Genomic DNA, 24,927 nt, shown 5'->3' with positions numbered 1-24,927 from the left:
GGGGCGGGGCCTCGGAGGGCTGTGGATGGAAGCGGGTGGCGGAGGCGGCTAGGAGAGGAGCCGGGCGCGCCGGGAAAAGGTAGGAGCTGCTAGGGCTGGGGCTTAGCGGAGGTTGGGAGGCCGTGATCCCGAGAGAAAAGCTAGGGTAGGACCCCTAGGATCCTCCCGCCGCCGTCTCGAATGCCCCTCGCGCTCATCCCGGGAGGGGGCGGGGCCGTGTCTCCCACCTCCCGGTATTCCCCGAGGAGGCGGAGGCGGCTCCTCATCCTTGGAGGGTCCTCGCAGCCACTCATTGTCCGCGTCAATCCCAGCTCCGCAGAGGGGGCGCCCCTTCTGACACCCCTTATTTACAGGCCCTCTTCGCCCAGCGCTTCAACCATGGGGGAAGGCGCACAGATTCCCATTCTGTAGGCTGCCGCTCCCACCCCCATTTTGTCCCCCCGGGAGGCCAGACATCCCTCCTACACCTGCCCCCTGTCGCTAAGGTGGCACCAGAGCTGGTTTCATCCGTAAGAAAAAAATCAGTGTTTTCCAAAAAACAGGGATGGGGCGAAGCAAAAATCAAAGACCCCATCTAGCAAGCCAGCTCCACGGATGGAGCGGCCTTCCTTCCATCACTTCAGCTCTTCCCATCCCCCAAGCTGACCCTCGGCCTTCCTCCCGAAGACTCCCCGATCCTCTGCTGTCCTGTGGGGGTCGAGAGCTCACCTGCGGCGGACTTTTTTAGACTCTGGAGAAGGGAGAAACGTAACTCCCCACCCTCACGTTCCCTTTTGTACCTTCCCTCTACTCTGTTCCTTGAGGGAGAACCCAACTTCTAAGGGGTTTTTAGATGAGAGTGGCGTTTCATTTTTGCTTTCCATATTTCTTCCCTGAAAACTTGATGAAAAACCACCCTTTCTGTGTCACAGTGAGGCGGGCGTGTTGGGTATCTGCAGAGTTGGCCTTGTGTGGGTAGGAGTGCGGTGTGTATTGTTCGACTGTCAGCGAATTGCAGCATGCTTTTCAACGAAACAGTACTGACGAGTAAAGAAAGAGCATTAGGTTAGGAACGAGTGTCTCCCCATCTACCCTGGGCTGGTGTGGTGTTCAGGGAGACTGCAGTTAACCTTGAAGGTGTAGTTCTGTTGAAACAAAAGGCAGGAAGTGCTTGAAGAAAATTCAGGTCCTGTCGTCTAGGTTTATGATTAATCTGGTCCTGTGGCCTTTGGTTACTATTCTCAAAGCCCCTCTTCTTGCGGTGGGTTTTTTCCCCCCAGCGAAACTGATACATCAATTATATGTTATTGATTGGTTTTACAAGACCAGTATCACCTACCAAAATTTAGGGGCTGAAAAATAAGAGCACGTTTTAAATCTCAGAGAGAAGGATAAATGAAAACATAATTAACTCCAGCTCTTCTCACGTGTGTGTGCTGCTGGAGTGTCTATGTGTGTGCTCATGAAGGCTTTGTCAAGTTGACCTTCATTTCAGCAGGTGCAGAATAGTGACGATTTTGGCCTAGCGTTAATGCCATGGAATCCCCAGTAATCATCTATTGGTAGCACTTCCATATGTTAAAACTTGCTGTATTTTCAGCTTGTTTCTTTTGCTTTCAATCTATAGCCCACCTTACTACTTACTGTTCATTACGTACCTAGCTAAAGCTAACAACAATGAGATGCGAGGACTCGGGAATCACAGAAGGTGACTGGAATGGCCATCTTTTACCTTCCTGATTAAACTTTCTCAAAGGTAGACTTCCCACGGGAAATTACTTCTGAATAGTTAGGTTCCAAGTTTTCAGAGCCACTCTCAGTGCTCACAGACTTGTTCGCTGATTGTTTCCAGATCTCCAGTAAAAAAAGCACAAAGAAGAAACTGTGTGGAGGGTCTGTCCAGCCCATGCAAAGTGTGCTGCTCTAAGAGGGCGAGGCTCGAGCCCCCAGCAATAGCAGCAGAAAGAACTCAAAGCAGAACAGGAAATCCCAAAAAGACAGATCTTATTACATGAGCAGAGAACAGAAAATAAACTAAGGTAAGAGACTCAGGAAGCCAAAGTAGTGGTGATTGCCAGGGCCTTAATGAGCAGAGAGGAAAAAGCAAATCATGCTTTTTGATTATTTGGCGCCAGAAGCAAGACCAGTTTGATACATGTTTGTTCTTGGAAATGTATCCTTTAACTTTCTCAACACCTGCTTGGTCATGGTAGATGGAGAAAAGCTTTGTATGTGGATTTTTATGTGTATGTGTAATTTACCTTATTTAATTACAAATCTTTGAGTGCAGGTAGTATGTTTTGTTTTGTTTTGTTTTGTTTTTCATCTTTCTATCTTTCACAGTGCTGAGTATCTAGTTTGACTTAAATGAGTATTAAACTTAGTTCGAAGCTGTCACCTTAGGGTGATCTAGAAAGGTAATGCACTGTTAAGGTATGGCACATCTTGTTAGTATAGACAATCCACTTTTTGTCTTGATTTAACTTCATTTCCCGTATGTGATGTCTTAGGAAACTCCAGTATCTTAAGCGACTCTCCAATACTAATTTTCCTATAAGAAAATAACTGCTGATTAAATATATAATTTTGCTTTAATGAAATCTGAACCAGAAATTTAATGCAAACATTGCTAGTGCTTTTGGGATTTTATTTTCCTGAGAATCTGACCCCAGAGGAATGAGGTGAATTTAGGAGACCAACCTAGGAACTGGTGGCTGATTTTTATTTAAGAATGGTTCCTGAGTGTTTGGTTTCCACAAGTTACTGATCTACTTTGGGATTTTTTTCAGAGTAGATTTTTAGTTGCTTTTGTGCTTTTCGGAACTAGCACTGAATACGCGAACAGGGGCAAACAGTAGTGGTGCCTCAGTGGACTCCTCAGACCGATCGTGGGAAGCATGGTGGGCTCAGGCTACCGTGGGTTTGTGTCTGGGCGGATTCTGGTTTGCAGAGCTACCAGTGAACTTGCAGAATGGGGTTGGAATCCATGCCTCTTCTGAGTGGAGCAGAATGGCATTTCTACGGGTTGCCATTGAAGTGGTGTTTGGTGGCATGAGATAAGAAGCAGCGATTTCTTTCTAGAAGAAATTTGTCTAGCCTGTTGGTGATTGACCCTGGGGGGTGGCTTGTCAGCCTGTGTCATTTTTTTTTTCCTCATTTTCGGAATGCTGGCTGCTAATAGCTAAAAACCAAGTCTTCCAAATTTCAGTTCAAAGCATTGGGTGAGAAAATGGCACTTATTGTGAGACTGTAGAGTGCGGTAATTTACAGCACAGATTGTTAAGGCAAACCTGGGTTCAAATCGCAACTCTGTACCTTTTTCACTGTGCAAGACATGGTGAGGCTGTTTCCCGTCGTCACCGTATCCCAGGTTCCTCAGCTGTGACAGAGAGTTGGGCACAGATCACAAAGCAAGTCGCCGAGCCCTGCAAGGAGGAAGCACTGGATAAGTAATTGGTAGGTGTTGTCATTATTAGCACTGTGCATGCATGTCAAAGAATTTAACATTAAATAAACATTCTAGCAGTGGTGACGAGCTAGTGTCTGGTTTTAGATGCTGCTTGGTTCTGTTTGAATTCTTCCATGTACAGCTAAGATTCCTAAGCAGAGGAAAACAAAGCTTGTAGATACGTCCGGACCTCAGACCCTCGGACTTGACGCAAGAATTTCTAGATTATGTGTCTGTAGTGTGGTGTGTTTTCTAATTTTGTCATGCAGATTTCCTCTTGAATTTTTTGGCCAAAAAAAAAAAAAAAAAAAAGGACAAGGGATTTAACCATCTGATGTCTTCTCTGGATTGTCTTTGTCTACTCCAGACTCTGCTGTCTTAAGCACCTCTGTCCTGAGTGTCACATGAATGGTTTTGTGCTACTGTCGTACGGTACCTTCTGTGAGGTTTAAGGGCTTTGCAGTGGTAATTCTGATTAAAAGTGGTATTTGCCTTTTGAAGACCACTCCCCCACTCCACCCGAAGTAAGGAGCAGTGGTAGGAACTACCAGGACAAGTGAGAAGAGAGCCCGAGGGAGGAGTTCAGAGTGGGGGCGGGGAGGGGGAGGGACACGGGGCTGCAGCAGGAGCAGGCGGAGGCGTGAAGAGTGCAGTTGGTGAGTAGGTGGTTCCTCCCTGTCTGCCAGGTGTTTGTGCACTGCAGTCCAGGTGCAGAGCCAGAGCTTCCAGTCTGTGTCCTTTGCTACGAAAGGAATCCTCTCTGGCTTCAGGAGCCACAAAGGATGTAATTCTTAATGGTTACTGGGTTGGCCAAAAAGTCAGGTTAGTTTTTTCCATGAAATAAAAGACACATTATTTTCATTTTCACCACTAACTTTATCGATGGCTATTTTGGGTATGTCGGCTATCTCCCGCATGGTATAACATGGATTGTTCCCAGTTAATGTCTTGATTTGCTCGCTGTCAACTTCAACTGGTCTGCCTGACCGGGGAGCATCGTCCAGGGAGAAGTCTCCGGCATGAAACCTGGCAAACCACTTCCGACCCGTTTGACCAGTCACAGCACCTTCTCCGCACACTGCACAGATCTTTTGTGTGTGTGTGTGTTTCAGTTGCATTTTTACCTTTCTTGAAATAATAAAGCATAATATGCCAGAAAATATCTCGGATTTTCTTCCATCTTCAGTAGTAAAACGGCTACACAAAAATTCACCTATTTTTGATAAGTTTTGTTTTAATGTACGCTGATAATGACCGCTGTCACAGTACAGTCTAGCAAAATTGTTTTAAGTCAGCTAAAGACAACTAAGTACTACTAGAGCCATCTTACAGAAAAATACCAAACATACTTTTTGGCCGACCCAGTACTATTATAACTGAGTTTAAAAACTAATCCTTAATTATTGCAGTGTTCAATAGGAACCAGAAGAGAAGACAGCATGGGATGAGGAGGGTTACAGACAAAAAAGACTCCTGCCCCTGAACCTGGGAGCACCTGCCGGGATCCTCTGGGGAAAGCTGCTAGGCCAGGCTCAGCCAGGGGGGCTCGGGGCCTGCTCAGCCAGGGGGGCTCGGGGCCTGCTCGCCCTGGGGAGTGAGAGCCAGGAAGGGGGTCGAGAGTGGAAGGGAGAAGAGGCAGGGATGAATTGTTTTAACAAGAGGTAAGGACTTTATCAGGAGGCGAGTTACAAAGGAGAGAAAAAAGAGTAACCGGCCATTTAAGTTGTAGGAAAAGGGGAAGCACAACTGTGTTTTGGTGGGAAGGGGGCCTTCTTGCTTTCTGCTGAACGGTCCTTTTTGTCGCAGCAGGCCGCAGAGGAGCGAGGACACAAGCGTTGTGGTTCTTAGCTGTGTCATATTTTAGGGCCCAAACATGAGCTGGTCTGCTTCTGTGTGTCAGCTGCTTCCTCTTGTCTTCTGTTTTCAAGTTGAAGGCACAGAAGTTTTCTGAAAAGCTTCTGCCCCTAAAGACTTCTCCATTTCTAAACCTTGAGGCCTCACCACACTGACGGACTTTGAACCCATTCCTCTTAGGGCCCGGGCACTTCCCATTCCGCGTGGCTCACATCCCAGTCACCGTTTCCCCTAAAACCAGTTCCTTCTCTAACATCCCCGTTGCTGTTCGTGTCATCACCGCTTTAGTCACCAGTCTGAAGACCTCAGCTGACCCGGGATAAGTCCCCCTCTCTCCCCCTTAAATGGAACCAGAATGAAGTTACCGTAGATTCTTTCTACAGTCGCTTGTGTGGGCCATTCTGTCTGCCCCCATCCTACTCCACGCAGTTCTGCCTCCGATGAGCCACCCCGGGGAAGTTTTCTGCCGACGCCCCTTCTGCCTTCAACCAGCTGCATGCCTTAGCCTCCCTAAAACTCTGCTTTTGTTGGGACGGTCACCTGGTTAAACATGTTTAGTGGTGTGTCATTTCCTAAAAGATAAGGTCCAGTTTGGATGGCCGTCATTCAAGGTACTGTGTGCTGTACCTTTCTTTCCAACCAGCATTTCCTAGTGTCCCTTTGAAGCAGAGACAGCTAGGTGCTAAGGTTAACAAGGTGCATAAGACAGAGAGTGTTTGTCTAGGAGAGGAGAGGCACATGAGCTAGAAGGCAGATGCACAGCGGATGGATTGATACAACAGAGTGTGATAACTGTTCCTGGGTTATGAATATAGCTACATACCTATGCATTTAACGATTAAAAAATAGCTATGCTATTTTTAGAAAACCCATTTCTCAGTCATTACAAGTTAAAGTTGTGACTTGACTAAAAGCTGTAGAGATTCAGTGGAAGCAAAGACATGCTTTGCACTTGTATGCTACAGTCACACAAAACTAGTCTAGGCAGAAGAATGCCTTTCGTTTTCTCCAGCAGCGTGCGGATGCGGCTGGCCGGAACCCGGGCCGTGCATGGGCCCCAGCCGTGCGTGGGCCCGAGCCCACTTGCCCGGCAACTGGCTGGCCTGTCTCGTTCTTGGAGCTGTCGAGTCAGAAGGGGTGAACTGTTCAGGTTTCTGAATTCAACATGTGAATGACAGAAAATGACAACTCACTGGAAAAAGGAAAACTTCATTATCCTTGCAGACGAACCAGATATGTTCTCTCCAGGGATGAGAAATGAGAAAACTGACCAGTCACTACTCATTTAAACCACTTAGAATCCTGTTAGAGCGTGTATTATTGTCCCCATTGTATAGATAAAGAACTTAAAGCTCGAAGGTTGAGTGGACGGAGGAACCGCAAAGAGGCTGAGCTAGGATGCGAACCCAGGTCTGTCCGACTCTAAAGGCCGTGTGCTTTCCACTACGAGACTCTGCCTCCCGGGAGAATTGCTGTCCCCAAAGAACCCTGGAGCTGACACAATCGCTAGGTCTGTTGTGGGTAACTTTCAACTGATACCAAATTGTTAAGCCTTTTCGTAAACCTGATCTGGTTTAGAACACAAAATTTAAAAAGCACAACAGAGCCATCAGTTACAATTATTCCTGTTAGAGGTTTTGTGAAATCTTTTGCAGCATAGGGAGAGTTGGGGGTGGGCACAGCCAAGACACAGACACCGTGGCTGTCCGGGGGCCTCCTCCACAGCACTCGCTGTTTCTTCTCGTTTGAAATTCTTGTGGAGTCCACAACTTCATCCTACAGCAACATCTGAAGGGCTTTTATGTTCTAGGGCTCCTCTTAAATTGCAGCCCATGAATCCATTGGAAATAAAGTCAATCTACATGTAGTTGTCCCCTCCTTGTGGGGTTTTACAAATCATCGTGGCATTATGTCAGAAAAGCAAAACTGGGGGGGAATGACTTTCAGTGAAATCATGTTATAGTTTCATTTAAACTAAACAAAACCAACTGACAAATATACTTGAAATGACTCAGATTTCTGGTAATTTTCTGAGGTTAAAAGACGTATCTTTTTATTTTAATGAAAAAATGTATTAACAAAAACTGTCATTCATTTTCATTACCATGCATTCCAGTAGCTTACCTAATGTAGTTCTTCTGGTTTGGTCTTGTCTCAGATGAGCATGCTTGAAAGGGTGTAAACAGATATCCAGGTAGACAGACCTGTTCTTAATAGCGCTGTGCTAAATGTCCTCATTTTGGGGGAGAGATGTTTGAATGTTTGTTTATGGCCATGAGGCCACCTCCTCCCTTTCTCCAGTATACATACAGGTCCTGTTGGCAACATAAAGACAATGAGAGAAACAGATGTACACGCACAGTGAGAGAAATAGACAGGCATTCACACGTGCACATGGAGATACACAAGAGACGCATGAGTCTTAGAACAAGCTAAACAAAACAGAAACCTGATATCCATCTCAGTGTCCCAGAAAGTGGGTTAGACTGGATCTTAAAAAGACATGAATGCTAGACCTAGTTTTACTATCTAACTGAATCTTTAGAAAATTAACTCTGGCCTCAGTTTTCACCTATAAAATGTGAGTGCTGAATTAGATTTTTCTGAGGTCCCTTCCAGCTTTGGTGAATCACGTGTGGCTGAGCTTTTTCCACCACCCAATTCGTAAAGGCGATAGAACAAGCAGATCAGATGTGAACTGTGGTTATCTAGGTGCAGGGGTTAGTGAGGAAGCCTCTGCAATCAAATTACCTAGACCCAAGTCCCATTTCCATCACATACCAGATGTGAAACTCTGAGCAAGTTCTTTAGCCTCTGCGCCTTATCGTCCCATCTGTACAGTGAGGGTGGTGGTGGTGGTGGTGGTGGTGATAAAGATAAAGAAGAATTCCTCCGAGGGTTATAGCATCTACCACCTAAGCTGGCTGTGAGGATCAAATTAGTACATGTCAAGTACTTACAACACTGCCTGGGGCACATTGAGTGTCTGTTTAGCTCCAGTGTGTATCCTTTTCATTGTCACTGTCACTGCCTGAACTCTTAGAGCTCTGTGCTAGAAAACCGAGGTGGTGGTGATTAATGTTGGTAAGCTCAATTATATCATTATTAATTTCTATACCAAGCATAAATCCAGAAAACCGGGTATCCTGGAATCTGCTTTGAGGAGCACAGTACCACGTCTTTGAATAGACTACTGAAAGTACAGGGTCCGACAGAAGTAACCCCTGCCAGAGTGTGGTTGGTAGGAGAATAACGTGGGTGTAACAATTTATTGTTTTAACTTGAACATTTCACCTGCAATGTCGTATGGTAGGCTGGAGTGTGATAGTGTTGTGTTATAGAATTAATTACATGCTTATGATTTTGTAATAAGAAAGGGCGTTATTTGTTCTGGACTCTGTATTTTAAATGTTGACCTTAAAGAGTGTATTGACAATTTTGGATGAACAAGCATCTTGATCCCTTAACACTGTTGTAATTTCTTTGCGAGTGCTCTGTTGATACTATATTTCAGGGCCCTGAAATTGACAACCTCTCAAATTGTTCCAGAGTCATTCTGTTTCATAGAATGCTACCTATAGTGTGGCTGGAAAAAGTAGACTGATAAGACAAAGCAAGGCATTCTGAGGAATATGTTACGACACTCGTGGGAAGGGGAAGGCTTGGACGTAGTTGTTCTGGTGGTCTTTAAAAGCTGTAAGTGGATAGCACGTTGTATTAGTTTGCTAGGGCTGCCATGGCAAAGTACAGCACCACAGGCCGCGTGGCTTCAACAGCAGAAATTAATCATCTCTCAGCGCTGGAGGCCAGAAGTCCAGGATGTGTCGGCAGGACTGGGTTTGTGTGAGGTCTCGCGCTCTGGCGTGTAGAGAGTTGCATTCTCCCTGTGTCTTCACGTGGTCTTCCCTGTCATGTGTTTGCGTTCAGATTTTCCCTTTGTATAAAGACCCCACTCCTGTGAGATTAGGGCCCGCCCCAACGAGGCCTCATTTTAACTTAACCGCCTCTTTAAAGCCCCTGGCTCCCAGTGCAGCCACAGTCTGAGGTCCCGGGGATCAGGACTGCAGCACAGGAATTTGGTGGGACGGTGGGGTCAGGGGGATAAGTTCAGCCCATAACATGTTATCACACACAGACACGTAAAGATCCAAACAGTCCAGGAATATTTTTACCTTCAATTGAGAGAACGTTGATTTGACATTTGTGGTAAAAGCTTACATTGCTCAGTATTGTAGAATTCAGTAAAAGGAGGTTCGCTTTTATATGGTGGTTTTAGAACCTTTGTCACTAATAATAGCAAAAACAGCTCCCTTTAGTAAATGTATTTAAAAAATGGCTTTCTTCATCAGAAAATTATTTTCTAGTAGCACTTTGACACATTTTCTCCCTAGCCTAACCATGCCAGAAGTGGAACGAGAGGTACAGTTTAGACTGCTGTCACTCTGTACCCCCAAGTGGACAAGTGACGCTTCTGGAGAACCGGACATGCCGGGCGGTGGGGAACCCAAGTCTTCCAAGAGAGTCAAGGGACGTGTCGGCACCTCCCGCCCCCAGACGGGAGGTTGCTGTGCGTCTGGTTTTTACATAGCAGTGCTCTGTGTCCATATTAAGATTTAGTATTTATAAATGTGACACATGTGTTTTATTTTTTTAAATTTCATATACAGGGTCCGGCAGAAGTTAGGCCTGTTTGAGTGTGGTGGTTGGTAGGGTAATAAGAGTGGTTAATAACTTACAGCTTTAATTTGAGCTTTTCACCTAGAATGTCACGTGGTGTGCTTGAGTGTGATGTTGTTATGTTACAGAATTACCTGCTTGGGATTTCGTGATAAAAGAGTGTGTGGCAAGAAAGGGGCGTCATTTGTGCTGGACCCCGTGCCCTGGGTGTCTGAGGAAGCACAGGGTCTAGTGGAAAGCCGTCGCAAACACTGGTTTCCTGTGTTAGTGTTGGCTCTTCGGTTTTTAAGAATTCTCTGGCCTCCTCCGTTTTGGCTTTGCTTGTGTGTGTGTGAAGGAGTCTTTACATAATCGGAGCAAATTTGCTTCGTATCTCTGCTCACATCTTATCACCGACGCTGAAAACTTTCTGAATGGCTTGCATCTCAGTCACTTGTAGCTCAAGTATAAATTCCTTACTTATGATTAAGAAGCGATTTTTTTATCCAGTTTTGCAGGCACGATCTATGTAAAACAGCTGGTTTGGTTGTGTACTAGCCAAGTGGATTTAACATGTATGTGTGCAGATTTTTTGAGGTGTTTTATGTCAGGAAATATCTAAGCATGTTGAAAAATGTTATTTTCCCTCTTTCATGTCCCATGTCGTCCTCCACTTGGGAAGTTCCACATGAAGACACACACACACACACACACACACACACACCCAGATACTGGGCAGACAAACACCGCCCTTGGACTCCACCCTGCCCCGCCCAGTGTTTACATGGCTATAGAAGCTGTTTGGGGTGTTTCTTTTTCTGCCTCCGAAACTCTGTGGTAAAAAGGCAACAAAGCCTGCTATCCCGTATAATTAATTCAGAGTTCCAGAGCAAAGGCTGGGACATCCTCAAGAAGGAAAAGGCACAACCAGAACCAGAGTGAGTGGCGCCCGGGCGCCCCCCAGGGAAGGGACAAGGTCCGAAGTAAATGAACAGAGCCCAGGCGCAACAGCAGACTCCCGGGGCAGTGTCGGCGCTGCCGTGCAGAGGTCCCGGGGGGCTGGTGGCAGCTTTTTCCACGCCCGTGATTCTGGCGGCCGTGGGCACGAGGAAGTGGGTGCAGGAGAGACTCAGCTCTCCGGGCTGCTGGCTCGGACTCAGGATGCAGCGCGCACGTAGGCCAGATGGTGTGCTGGGCAAGCTCACGTCTGAAACTGGCAGGTAGCTTAAAAACAAGTCTCACACTTAGTGCATAAAGAGGCTAATTTTCCGAGTATTACATATATATATATATAACTTTGTCTTTTTTATCTCACATATACATATATATTAATTTTTTCATTGGGAAAACTATGACGCTTAATTTAGCTGCGGCTAGCTGCACCCCATCCCAGTGTATAATAATGTACCCAGCTTGTCCACAAGTGGTCTTCCGTTCAGATTTATAGACTGGCATTCCTCAGACAGAAATATCTGTGTCTCAACTCTCAGGAAAGGGAAAGTTGGGTCTCAGATTCTAACGGGGAATGAGCTGAGCATCTGGTGGAAATGATCTTGTCTTTCAGAGCCGCTTAATGGATGATGACAGTGACAAGTAACAGCTCATTTAGAACATGAGCAGAGAGTGAGTCTGCAGACTGCAGTATAGCACGCCAGAAATCTGGCGGTCGTGTTTCTGACGGTGACTGTGGAGTCAGAAACGGCCTTTTTCTGGAGATCCTGGGCCACGTAGTTTACGTGTCGGGCAGCAGTTTTTGGCAGGACTTACTCAGTGGTTTGCCTGTGCGCTGGCCCTGTGCTCTTGTCACCGACCGCACGACAGACTCGCACTCCCTCCTCGGTGGGGACGCTCGTCACTGGGTCAGTGACCGACTCCTGGTTGGAAGGCACGAGCCACTTTGACACTGTCCCTTTCTGAAAATCAGGTTTCGGCAACTCAGAGAGGCTTTCAGGCCTTGGTGCCAGAAAATACAAGACAAAAACCATGTTTTATCAAATAAAATTTAAAACCTATCTTTTTGGTTTTTGTTTTTTTTAAGTTTGCTGGGTTCAGTACACTGTCAGGACAACATTAAAAACACTTTGTATATAATTCAACATTTAATATTTCAAAATATCTTCTTCAACTTCCGTTGCCCTGGCTGGCGTAGCTCAGTGGATTGAGCGTGGGCTGGGAACCAAAGTGTCCCAGGTTCGATTCCCAGCCAGGGTACATTCCTGGGTTGCAGGCCATAACCCCCAGCAATCGCACATTGATGTTGCTCTCTATCTCTCTCTCTCCCTCCCTTCCCTCTCTAAAAATAAATAAAATCTTAAAAAAAAAAGAAAGAAAAGAAAATAGATGGGAAAAAGCAGAAGCTTGGGACGCGTAATCAGCCTTATAGACGAAGTCCAGGCGGTGGCAGGTGGGGTCGCTGGTTTGCTGATTGGCAGGAGGTGAGGGGAGGAGGACGTTCCTCACACGAACTGGGCACTTGGGAAAAGTCGGCTACACTTAGCTTGTTTTTCTTAGTCCATCATGCGTACGTCGTGAGGACTCAAGCAGCTGGGCTTCAGTCCGTTCAGGGGGAGAACGTCAGTCTCTGCTAGAGGCGTTCACAGGTCAGTCCTTGAAGTGACGTCTTAACGTGCAGAAGAGACCGAGCGCCCCCACCTTCCCTCACTGGGACCGCAGAGGGCAGCCGAACCCCTGGTGTCTTTGCCCTGTCACTCAGCTTCAGCTGGAAGCAGCGGCACTTCCCCCTTGCTTTTCGAACCAGCCTACACCTGCCAGGCCGCCTCCTCATAATGACAGTTGACATTCACAGGACTTAGAAACGGTTTATAGTGTGGTCACACAGGCAATAAGTTTCTCATTATCTTACAGTGTTGGACGCTTTCTCACCATGTTGACGGCACCTTAAATACATTCGTCAGTTTCCCCAAGTTTTAACTGAAGAAAACTCCAAGAGTTTATACTTGAGGACTAAGGTGTGACCGCCAGTTACCAGGTCAGTATCACCCCATTCTTTCCCCACCCCTACCCCACCCCATCCCCAGCAGTCTCCCCGCCCTCCTGCAGCATAATGCAGTTTTACTGTCTTTCGTACAAAAAATGTATCGCCCTGTCTGCTGTATTGAGAGTAGATTCAACTGTAGGAAAAAAGCAAACAACTGCTCAATTTTAATGTTGAGAAAGAAAGGTTACTGGAATATGCAACAAGAGTTCTTTCTATTGGAGTTTGGATTACTACACAGCGGTGACCTTGCTCCCCGCTCCTGTGTCACACTTGCACTGTGTCCACCTCACGCAGACACCGAGCTGAGCGGGTTGGTGCACGTTAGCAGAGTGGTCCAGGTACGACAATTTGTGTGCAGGCGTCATTTACAGATGTAGAGATAACAAGAATATTGTTCTTTATGCCATTGACCAAGAATAGACTTTTTTCCTGCCTAGGCCAGACTGCTTTATAATGGAAGCAATGCTAAAGATTGTTTCACTTTTATTCTTTTGTAAGGAGGTGTATTTATCACAGTAGATGAAAAACTTGGTTTAGGTACAGTCTGTTTTAGTTCTTTATATACAAGGGTGAGCAAAAATAGGTTTACAGTTGTGAGAATGTGAAACAGTTTGTTGTAGTATTACTAATTATTATAGTATTTACTTGTATTACAGTTGTGTTTATCTCTTATTTAATTGAATTCTCTAACAAATCGTTCTTGATTTTCACCCATAGAAGCTTAGAATGGAACCAAGAAGGACTTTAGAGATTATCTAGTCTAATTTTTTTTTTAATTTTACACTCCATAAATGTTTTTATTTACGTTATTTTACTCAGGCTAGTCTATCTAATTCTACCAGTGAGGAGCCAGTGCCATAACTGGGTAATCTCTTGCCCTCCGGGCCGTGCGGCTGGCCAGGGGCAGAGCTGGGACTAAGGTTCTGCACTGCTCGCCCCGGGTCTGTGTCCTGCTGACAGCCCACTGCCTCCAGGAGCCACAGTTCTGGACCGCGCAGTGAGACTATTTACGGACTGTACGGGTGTTGAAGAGAAAAAAGTAATACGCGGAAACACTGTCAGCTGTACCTCTGTTCCCACGTCCCTACCTTGGTGCCTGTACACCCAGGTGACTCCAGTGCAGTTGGTGTTCACGGGGTCCCCTTAGCAGTGTCCGTTAGCCTGTTCGACGCTGCGGAGGGGAATAATTCCGTTATTCCAGAACTGGAATAAAATGACTGGGTGTGTCCTCTGCCTTATCATCTCTCGGAGAGAGATAAAAACGTGAAGCCGTCGGGAAGATTTGGGGAGGGTTCCATCCAATAAAGCAGGTGACTCAGCTGGCAGACTCTTCACTCAGGATGCTATCACCCTCTTCTGTTTTTTTTGTTTGTTTGTTTGTTTGTTTTTAACAAAGGGCAGCTGAAGTTATTTCTGAGGTCATTGATCTTGGCTGCCCCCAATTTTGGTAATACCTTTCTTTGAATTCCTTTGGAAAACAAGAGACGATAGTAGTTACTAATAAGCCACTGACTGTTTGGCCTGTGTCAGGAACTTGGCGGTGAGTTTTGCATTTATCGTATTAAGGCGGTTTCCACAGTAACCGTGGGAGCTGGAGATCATCACCCCCCTTTCACAGATAAGAGCCCTGCAGCCGGGAAACGGGCCCCAGTTACACAACCGGGAAGGTGCAGCCCTGGCATCTCTCTGCAAAGCCACGGGCATGCCCAGCATTCCATCTTATATGACGTAACGCTTTATTGGGTTTGTTGTTGGTTGTTGTTTTGTTCTTATGTTAAAAAATCACTGCTCTGGGATATCTCCCTCAGTCCGATGTGAGAATCACTGACTAGTCTTAGGACTCACTGGTTAGAAAGTTAGCACGTGAAAGCTAAAGTTACGTTGAACGTGTTTTACCATGTTGCAAATGATTTGCCCAGCACATCCCGGGACACAGTCTAACGACACAGCAAACTAAGGGTTTTCTCCATGCTTCCCCTCACCTGAAGGCGGGAGCTCCGGAGGGAATCTCAGTGAGGCGTTGCGTGCCTCCTAACGTCGAGTGTGGGCGTGCGAGCCCAGGGTGTGTGACCAGGCGGGCCCTGGTGTGACTTCTCTGTGCTCTACAGGAAACTGTGTGAGATTGGCGTTTCGGAAGTAAGAAGTAGGAGAGGGAAACGAGTACTTGCTCTGCTTTGGGAGTTATAAAGTGTGTTTTACCATAAATGCTGGTCAGAAGACCCTAAAATAGCCTTTTGATTTGTATCTGTGTGTGGTGTGTGAGAAGTTAATCTTGTGGAAAAGATAAGAGTTTGTGCCATTTAACGTATTTCAGAAGATGCACGGCTTCATACAAGTGTGAACTTAAGTGAAATGCACTTAGTAGCCTGGCCAATGAAGATGTTTAAAACAATATATTTTTAAGAAGTTATTTAAAATTACTTTTTCATATGGTTGCATCTAAGTCTTATTTTTCTACATGGAAATATTGTGATAGATGCTCTATGTGAAAGTAGACAATTTAAAAGAAAATTTCTCCCATACTCCTGCGGACCATAATCTTTGCTCAAATTTCATTTCACCCAGTTTCAAAGGGACACCAGTTTTCAAGTCTGGTTATCTAAAGGTGGGAAATCTTTCTGTGGTCTAACAATTTTTGGTGAAATACTATTCATTGTAACACAATTTCTAGTGAAAAAAAAACTAGTGACTAAGTTATTCTGAGACCTTCTGGGATGTTTGTAAATATGCCTGAAAGAGAAAATGATAAAAATTGATTTTTGTGAGTAGCCAAGAAATCAATAAAGGGAATTTTATTTTCTCAAAGCATTTTATACTGTAATTGTTGCTCTTGTCTGTCTCTTATTTTTCTTTAATAATATCAGATTAATTCTGTGTTTGGAGATTTTGTGATTTTTGTCTCTGTTTTAGGCTTTCAGGATGAATCTGGAAAAACTCAGCAAGCCTGAACTCCTAACACTATTCAGTATTCTTGAAGGAGAGCTTGAAGCTAGAGACCTTGTTATAGAAGCCTTAAAGGTATGTCATGTGTTTTGAGAGTGGTTTCATTGGTTGTCATTTATTTAACCAGAGTATTTCTGTAGCCCTGTTGAAGTTAGAGGCCTGGGTATACTCATTGCTCCTTAGAGTGGCAGCCACCTATGGGGTGTGATTTTTGGGACACTGAAGCCTTTCTGTCCCCAACGTAGTTCCTTTAGTCTCTGTACCTGACGTCGACCTTGAACTTCGTTCTGTAGCTAAGTGACCTTCACTGTGTTTGAATGCCATCCTCTTGACAGCTTGATGTGGCCTGCTTCCCACAAGTGTATACACCCATATACCCCAGTTTGGGATGTAGTATCTGCGAGATCAGGGACCCCGTGAAGACCACCATGGATTTGCTAGACTGCAGAATAAGAATTCTGCTGTTGTTTCAGTATTTGATGCCCATTAAAATATAAAGGGGGTGGGGTGTTAACTGTACTTTGCACGGGGTGTGGCTGTAAGCCCAAAACTGCTCTAAAAGACAAGGTCTAATTTTAAAAAAATACAAGGTGGGGGCTTGGGGTGCACAGGGGGATAGCTCCTTCCCGGTGTCATAAACTTGTACACCTAGCTAGGTAAGGGTGTTTTCCCGTCTGTCTTGAGATGAGGTCTGGGGACCTCACGGCTGTCTGTGAGTAGTAGGAAGAGGATTCCCCCAAAAGGAGGGGAAACGGCCAACGAAGATGAGACTTGAGCGTGCCAAAGGAAGCAGAGTCCCCTGCTGAGTGTTGCTGAGTCTGAGTGTCCCAGAATTTGTTATAGTTTAAAATTATAGTTTAGAGGTTACATTGATGTGCATCCTAAAGCTCATTAGGTTTATGAAGTGCTTTACTGCCTTTTTCCAAAATTACCCTAGCTCTTTATATTAAGTAGCATGTTAATGTCATGTGTGTTTATATGAAGCTCCTTTGTTGAAGGTTTTTTACAACAAAGATAACTTTCTCTTTGCCTCTCCAGGAGGCTTAGAGAATGGGGGACTTCCTAAGTGACCAGCTGGAGGCGGGGGGTGGGAGTTCCTGCGGAAAGCTGGGTCTCTTCGTCTTTCCTCCCTTCCTGCGCCAGGATGGAGTGCATGTGTCCCTCCACTCATGTCTGGGTAGTCTTTTCTTGGATTACTCTAAAATTATAATTGTGATAAAAATAATATCTAAGCCTCTTATTTCTGTGTGCTCTTAAATTTAAAGAGACAGTAATTTATGTTACTTAAGACTGACTGAAAAAGACTGACATTTCTATCTAATTAAATGTGCTTCGGGGTAGCTTTTCACTGAGGACTGTGGCTTGTTTGTATTCCCTTGCAGCTTCATGACGTGTGCAAGTAGTTTCCGGTGGTTTCATTTCTCCAGAGTGCACAAGGCAGTGCCCTCGTGACATGGGGGTGCAGCCTGTCTTCCTGTCCTTTCCCTGCTTGCTTCGGTCTTGCTTTGCATGACAACCCTGTGGTTTTGGACAAAAGTCATACATTTACGCCTTTGACACATGCGTAGTCACATAGTGTTAAGGTTCTGTGCCCGAGTCTGCCTGTCGTGCCACTGAGCATAAATGTGTGGCCTCAGTCAAGCCATCCCTCCGTGTGGACCAGAGCTTCCCTGTCTGCAGCACGAGTGAATGGGTAACAACCGGTGTCGATGTGCAGCATCGCAGTTTTCACGGCATTGCAAGTGCCCCAGTGGTGTGGGGTTCCTGTCCGTTTCCCCTGTCTGTGTATTCGGTCAGCGCATGTCCTGTTCCCCAAATCCAGGGGACAGGCCAAGGTTGTCTTCATTTGAACGCCTGTCTCAGATGCCCTCAACGATGCCTCATTTTTTAATGACTCCTCTGCCAACATCTGTTACTAATATCATGGGTCACTCTGGTCGGTGACTCATTTCTGTCACATCCACCTACACTTCCCCTTGGACGCCAGTGGTGATTCTCTTCCTGTCCCCGAGCATTCCATGCTGTTTCTCTGAACCCCGTCCCCCCATCACCAGCAGCCCTAACCTGCTGAAATGCCTCCTGTTTCTCATGCTGTGCTTGTCTGGTCAGTGAAGAGAAGAAAGGGGTCCTGACCCTTGTTCCCGGTGCACGTCGTTTTTCCCGCTTCCTTTCCCCTGCGACTCCTCAACCTAGGAGGAGTCTTCAGCTCAGAACTGGCCGAGTTTCACTCTCTGCGTGGGCTGAACCAGGAAGAACTTTGTTCATGGTGCCCCCTCGTAAAACTCAGAAAGCATTTTCCAGGAGGAGCAGTAATGCAAACAGCAATCAGAGTTTATGGAACTGGGGTAATGTGGCGGTGTGCATTAGACAGACTGGCCTGCGGCTCTGCTGCCGTGTGTCCTGGGGCCCCGGGGAGCGGGACCCCAGCGGTAGCACCTCAGAAAACCCTGCACAAAACCCTGCCTCAGCCCCTCGTACCTGGGGAGGGGTGAGATAGGGGTGGCTGCCTTTAATGGAAAAATCAGAGGGAGACCTTGTTTTCCCTTTGCTTTTCAGCCTTAGAAAGCATACAGATCTACAGAGCTTCGTATGCCTGTTTTTTTAATCTCCATATCCTCAGCATTCAGCATAGCACCTAGTATGTAAATGCTCAATAAATATTTGTGGAACAGAGGAAATGGTTGTGCCATCGTGGCATATTGCTTTAAAAGATTGCCATAATATTTCAAAGTGAATGTTGCAAATCACTAAATTTTACAGTCTGCTCTTATGTATGCTATAACGCACTGCCTTCTGGTTTTAATGTTAACAGATGCTTAGGTGCTTGATGCACATGTTTTCCTAAAATACACATTTTCTGCAGGAATCCAATTTTAGTTACTTTAGGCCGCCGCTGACAAGTTGAAAGAGCAGCTTGAGAAGCAAGAGCTATAATTAAGGGAGCATTTTGATATAAGATACCATTCGGAATCGGGCACAAGTGTTGTATTTAGTCTGTGCAAACGGCTCAGAGGTAATAAAGTTATCTTCTGAGGCTTAAGCTGGGTGCAGTTTGGGTGAAATGAATAGCCTCACCAGCAGTGACGTATCTTTAAACAGTCTATTGTTAGAGAAAATAAATAGCAGCTGGGGTCCAAATTGTTTCAGTCCTTTGAAAAAAAGCAACTGCTCTAACAGATTCTTTTTTTTAACTATTTTTTTAAGTTTTTATTTATTTATTTTTAGAGAGAGAAGGGAGGGAGATAGAGAGAGAGAGAGAAACATCAATGTGTGGTTGCTGGGGGTTATGGCCTGCAACCCAGAAATGTACCCTGGCTGGGAATCGAACCTGCGACACTTCGGTTCGCAGCCCGCGCTCAATCCACTGAGCTACACCAGCCAGGGCCAGATTCTTAAAAATTAAAATGAAACCTCATTTTATTCGTGAAGAAGTTTTTGGTTTGGTTTGTTTATGTTTTGCTTCTGTAATATGTCGGGATTTACTGCATTAGTTCCATTGCTCTTGCTTAACAACAGCCACCTGTTAGACTTCTTGGGCTGATAGAGCAGCTTACTGCTTTTCTTCCTTTTAGTCTTCTTTCTTAACTCACGCTCAGTGGGCTGAAAAGGTTTTGGTCTTTGTTCTAAATAGCTGCGATTGGTGTGTTCTTTCTGTTTAAGTAAACATAGAAATAAACAGCTTATCTTTTTTTGTCTTCTTACCTCCAAAATAGATTTTTTTTTCCTGGACATAAAATCTAGGTTCAACCTTGCACCTCTAAACAAAACCTTATTGGCAGGGCTTGGGTTTACACGGGAATGTATTACAACATTCCCACAGTGTGTACGGAGACCCTACCCATAGAGTTGTGATTATGAGAGCTTCATTCATTTTCCAAAATTCCTGCAAAGTGCCAGGTGGCATCTGTACCCTTCTAGAGCCCCCACAGTTATGTTCCCTTTTTTCCCCAAAACATAAAAGCCTCCTCATTCTTCTGTCACAGCCAAGACTCGTTTGGCAGAGAACCCGGGAGGCCAGTAAAAAACATACTCAGCCTCTTCTATATTTGAAGTCTGATTGTTATACAGAGGCCATTTATGCTGTATTTGGTCCTAATTGAACTTTCTATAAAGTGATTTTCTGTTTTAGAAGGGATTACATCACAGAAAAACATTCTTTATGAAAGTCTTTCCCTCTGACCACCAGCTGCCCAGGGAGGCTGGGGTGGAATCACGCAGTTAGCAAGAGAGTCCCAGCTCACTGCTTCCAGGCAGATCTAGGAGATGGCTTCCCAGCTTGGTCTGGCTGCTCCAGAGGAAGGTGAGGGAACCTTAATCAATAGCCATTGTAAAATTTAGGAAATAGATGTGACTGCTAATAAAAATTAGATTAAATAGTTCACTTTTGAATCTCCCACCCTGGGTATGTCTGTACGTCTCAGATCTGATACAAAGCTACACTTCGCTGTGACTGAGTAGAATCTGCCCTGTATTGACTAGTATCATTTTATTTGAAAGCATCCATTAAATTGCTTAATAAACAGTAATAAATGTTAAAGTATTACAACTTTTATGTAGAATTAACTTAAGGAGTCTTGAATTCCTTTCCACTGATGTCTCAGTCATAAAGCAGGTATAACTCTTTTCAAGCTTAGGGTAGAACTCTGTTGTTTTTGGCCTAAGGCCATTGCAGAATTCCCCAAGCAAGATTTACAGACGACAACATTATAGACAGAACAGAGTTAGAAGTATATTTAGAGTATGAGACTGTAACATGTCACTGGTTTAACTGTTTTGAGTGTTTTAAGCAGCCTGGGGTTATAAATAAAAAATCCAAATGTTACGTGTAAAAGTCTGTGTTGAAACAACAAATCATTTGCAGGCGCACATCATCGTGTTGTGCTTCACTTTAGTGTTGTGCTTCACGGGTGATGCCTTTTTTAATAAAATGAAGGTTTGGGGCAACTCCACCGCAAAAGATTACGACTCACTGAAGGCTGATATGATGGTTAGCATTTTTTAGCAATAAAGTATTTTTTAATTAAGGTATGTATATCGGGTTTTTTTAGACATAATGCTGTTGCACACTTAGAAGTGTAAACAACTTTTATATGCACTGGGAAACCAAAACATTGAATCAACTCACTTTATCATGATGCTCACTTTATCATGGTGGTCTGGAACCAAACCTGCAATATCTCCAAGGTATGCCTGTGCTTTTGCTGAAGATATTCTTAAAATAATAATAAAGTGCCAGTGATATGTACAGAGCAGAACAAAAGTTAACATGTGCGCAGAGTGACACCTGCTTTTGGTCGTGGCCTTGTACCTGCTCTGGGAGCAGCTGTTACAAAAGCCGGTCTGAGGGGAGCGGGTTACATTGAAGTTAGCGGTCAGCACACGTTATCCTATATCCGTAAGCCTGTCGAGACTGTTTGCATTAAAGAAAAATATCAAATAGTAGTTTTCCTAATAACAGATCTGTGAATGTACCTAAATGGACCTCAAGTTGATAACATTCTTCAGCACTAATAAGCCTGGACCTAACATTATTCTTTGGCCAAAAATGATCTCATTTTGATGGATGATTTTTCAGAAGAGCTTTCAGGGTTAGAGTAATTTAAATCGTTAATTTAGATTTTTTTATTATTTTTTCAAAGATCTTATTTATTTATTATTAGAGAGGGGAAGGGAGGGAAACATCGATGTGTGGTTGCCTCTCATGTGTCCCCCACTGGGGACCTGGCCCACATCCCAGGCATGTGCCCTAGACTGGGAATCGAACCAGGGACCCTTTGATTCGCAGGTGGGCACTCAGTCCACTGAGCCACACCAGCCAGGACAAATTTAGATCTTTGATAAAAGGTCACACGAACATAAAAAGCTAAAACTGAGAGAAGTTCACTTTCTGCCTGGATAAAAGAATTGGAAAATTAAGACGCAAACAGAACTTTATTTGGAAATTGCATTATAAGATTTTAGATTTATATTCATAATCTTTACCATACAATATGGTTTAGGAGGGAATTAATCAGTGGCCATTCTGGGCCATGTGTTAATGTGTTTTTTTAATAGTTGGAATGCCCAGTGTTTTTTTATTCCTGCTCTTTCTGACTAACATCCATACGTGAAATCCTAGCTTTTCAGAAAAGAGACATAAAGATAATTACTAGGCACTCTACAAACCTATCAGCTAGAACATTCAAGTGCAGCTGTTAAGAGCATGAGCTTTCAAATCAGCTAGGTTGGAGCTCTGCAATTAAATAATTGCTGTGTGTTATTTTAGACCAGCTATTTACCCTGAAAGCTTTATCTATAAATTTGTATAATCATTGTGTGGATGAAATGAGATAGCAAATGCTAATCAAGGTGCTCACTGCTCATTTTCTGTTAATTATTATTATTAGAATACAGGTTTCAAATTTATCTATTTAGGAACAAGTTATGTTTCATAAAGCATACTGTGTTCCCTGATACGGTAATGTACTGTCCTTCATAAGATGAATATTTAAATCTTTGTGCATCAGCAGGGCTGGCACGTTAGCTTACTTTCCATGTGGGAATTGATGGTTTTGAGTTGGTCCGTCCCCACCCCCCACAACCAGAAGCACGTATTTTGAGCCCTGGCCGGTGGCTCAGTTGGTTGGACCATCGTCGCACACACCGAAAGATGATGGCAGGTTTGACCCCCCTGTGGGGCAGTCAGGACGCATATGGGAGGCAACTGATGCATGTTCTCTCTCACCTCGGCGTCTCTCTCTCTCTCCATCTCCCGCTCTCTCTAAAACCAGTGGAAATATCCTCGGGTGAGGATTTAAAAACAAAACGAAAGCGTGCGCTCTGAGACAGCTGGCAAGGGTGAAGGTGTACTCCAGGGCATGAAACAGGATGTCATGGTAGATTCCCCTTTCTCTCTCTGTGGTGAAAACAGGAAATACAGGGACAGTGTGGAAGCCTTTTTAGAACTGATTTTTTACCATCTATCTCTATTTCTTTATGTTTGATTTGGCCTAGTTATATTTTGGGGTTTGTTTTAAACAGCTTTATTGAGGTGTAATTGATACACAGCAAGCTTCATGTATAAAATGTGTACAAATGGATGTTTTGATACATGTATTCTCCGTGAAACTGCGACTACAGTCACGATAAGGAATGTATTCATCGCTCGGCGGAATTATCTTGACCTCCATCCATGTTGCTGTATGAATAGTTCATTTCTTTTTCTGCGGAGTAGTGAGCGGTCCATTGCATGGATGCACCACAGTTTGTTTTGTCTGTTCATCTGCTGGTGCACATACTTACTGTTTCCAGTTTGAGACTCTCAAAAACACAGCTGCTGTGTAATTCATACACACTGCCTTGTATGGACATGTGCTTTCGTTTCTTTTGGATAAATACCTAGAAAAGGAATGGCTGTGCTATCTGGTAGGTGCATGTTTACCTTTCTAAGAAACCGCCAAACTGCTTTCCACAGTGGTTGTCCCGTCTTGAGTTCCCACCGGCGTGTGTGCGAGCTCCGCTTGCTCCACGTGCTCTCCTGCACTTGGTGGGGCCGGTCTTCTCATTTCGCCTCTTCCCAGGGCGCGTAACATCTCACTGCAGTCTTAACTGGCAGCTCCCTGGAGACCGGTGACGTGGAGCCTCTTTCATGTGCTCATTTGCCACTGGTGTTGTCCTCTTTGCTAAATTACGTGTTCAAATCTTGTGCCCATTTTTTAAACTGAATTCTCTGTTTTCCCATCATTGGGTTTGGAGCCCTCCCTCTTCATCCGGCTGCCATACCTTTCCTAGGTACGTGCCTCTCTCCCAGTCCGTGGCTCATCGTTTCATTCTCGGCTGTATCTTTTGAAACATAAGGTTTTCCTTTTGAAGTTCAGTTTATCAGTGTTTCTTTTATGGATTTTGCTTTTCGTGTCAGAAATCGTTGCCTAAACCAAGGTCAGAAAGATTTTCATCTATGTTATTTTCTACTCAATCCACTGAGCTACACCGGTCAGGGCATAATTTTGTTATATTGTACAACACATGGATCAAAATCCAACCCCCCTTTTTGCATGTAGACATTCGATTGTTCCAGCACCCGTTGTTGAAAGGACTGTCTTCCTCTGTAGAATGGCCGTGGCCCCTTTGTCACAGTCAGTGTCTCGTATATTTGTGGGTTTATCCCTGGAATCTGCTCTGTCCCATTGGTCTGTCTGTCTGCCTTGATGACAGTACCACGTCGCCTGGATTACTGTGGCCTTACGGTAAGCCTGAAAACCAGGTCGTGTTAATCCTCCAGCTTGTGGTGTTTTGGGTGTTCGTGATCCTTATAAATTTTAGAATCAACTTGCCAATTGAATTTTGTCTTCCTTTCTCTTCTTTTTAGGGGGTCAACCAGAAATAACCCCTGATTAATCCCAAATCACAAGGCAAACACATGCAAGGAAGACACAATAAGAGGAAGTCAGAGTAACAGGAATGAGCCATTTCCCTTTTTTATTTGTTTTCGTTTTAGGCTGAATGGGTGCAATGAAACTCCCCGCTGCTGCAATCTTTTCTGAAACCTCTCTGCAACTGCGGGAGGATCGAGTGTCCTCAAAATAGGCAGCATGTTACAAGCAGAATTCCTCCTCTCTTTCCCTAGAGGCATAAGAAAAACAGGCCCCGGGAAGGTGTCAGTTAGATGAGAAATCTGCCTATTTCTTCTGGCACCTTGAACCCCTACATGCCACCATTCGTAATGTGAACAGTGGCATGTGATAAAAGGTTGTATAGCAAGTGGCTGATATCATACAATTATTTTAAGTGTTAGCTGTTACATATGGGGGCTCAGAGTTTTTTCTGAATGGAACCAGGAGGCTTCATTACATAAGAATGCAATCCTCTTTCTTCACAAACACCCGATTTATAAACAACCCATACCTACAGTCAGCCTTTGTTTTTTCCTTTGGCTCTTTTCTGCCCAGCACCCGGGCACCCAACCTGGCTCTTCCCTGTCACTGATTCCATCCCCTTCCCGGCGCACTGAGGGGGGAGCCTCGCCGTCCCCAAGGGAGCCCTGCCCGGAGGGGAAGGAAGAGGCTTTGTA

The 24,927-nt window shown here is 44.8% G+C and overlaps 1 protein-coding gene across 4 annotated transcripts in view; it reads left to right on the top strand.

Moving 5' to 3' along the window:
* The window catches only part of CTTNBP2NL (CTTNBP2 N-terminal like), a 45,383-nt gene continuing 20,456 nt past the window's right edge, over positions 1-24,927 (top strand). Inside the window, exons 1-4 of one of the 4 annotated variants that reach the window (XM_045816597.1) lie at positions 6-79; positions 1,832-2,018; positions 12,803-12,926; positions 15,846-15,953. In XM_045816597.1, the coding sequence (XP_045672553.1) occupies positions 15,855-15,953 (99 nt within the window). In that variant the 5' untranslated portion in view covers positions 6-79; positions 1,832-2,018; positions 12,803-12,926; positions 15,846-15,854. Of the gene's footprint in view, positions 80-1,831; positions 2,019-3,414; positions 3,436-6,698; positions 6,792-12,802; positions 12,927-15,845; positions 15,954-24,927 lie in introns of those variants that run through there. The other 3 variants (XM_045816598.1, XM_045816600.1, XM_045816599.1) reach the window with 3 other exon arrangements.

The sequence above is a fragment of the Phyllostomus hastatus genome, unplaced genomic scaffold, assembly GCF_019186645.2.
Source record: "Phyllostomus hastatus isolate PE091 unplaced genomic scaffold, TTU_PhHast_1.1 phas_scaffold_216, whole genome shotgun sequence".
Classification (NCBI taxonomy): Eukaryota; Metazoa; Chordata; class Mammalia; order Chiroptera; family Phyllostomidae; genus Phyllostomus; species Phyllostomus hastatus.
The sequence above is the reverse complement of the archived record's forward strand: the minus strand, read 5'-3'. Positions and strand labels throughout refer to the sequence as shown.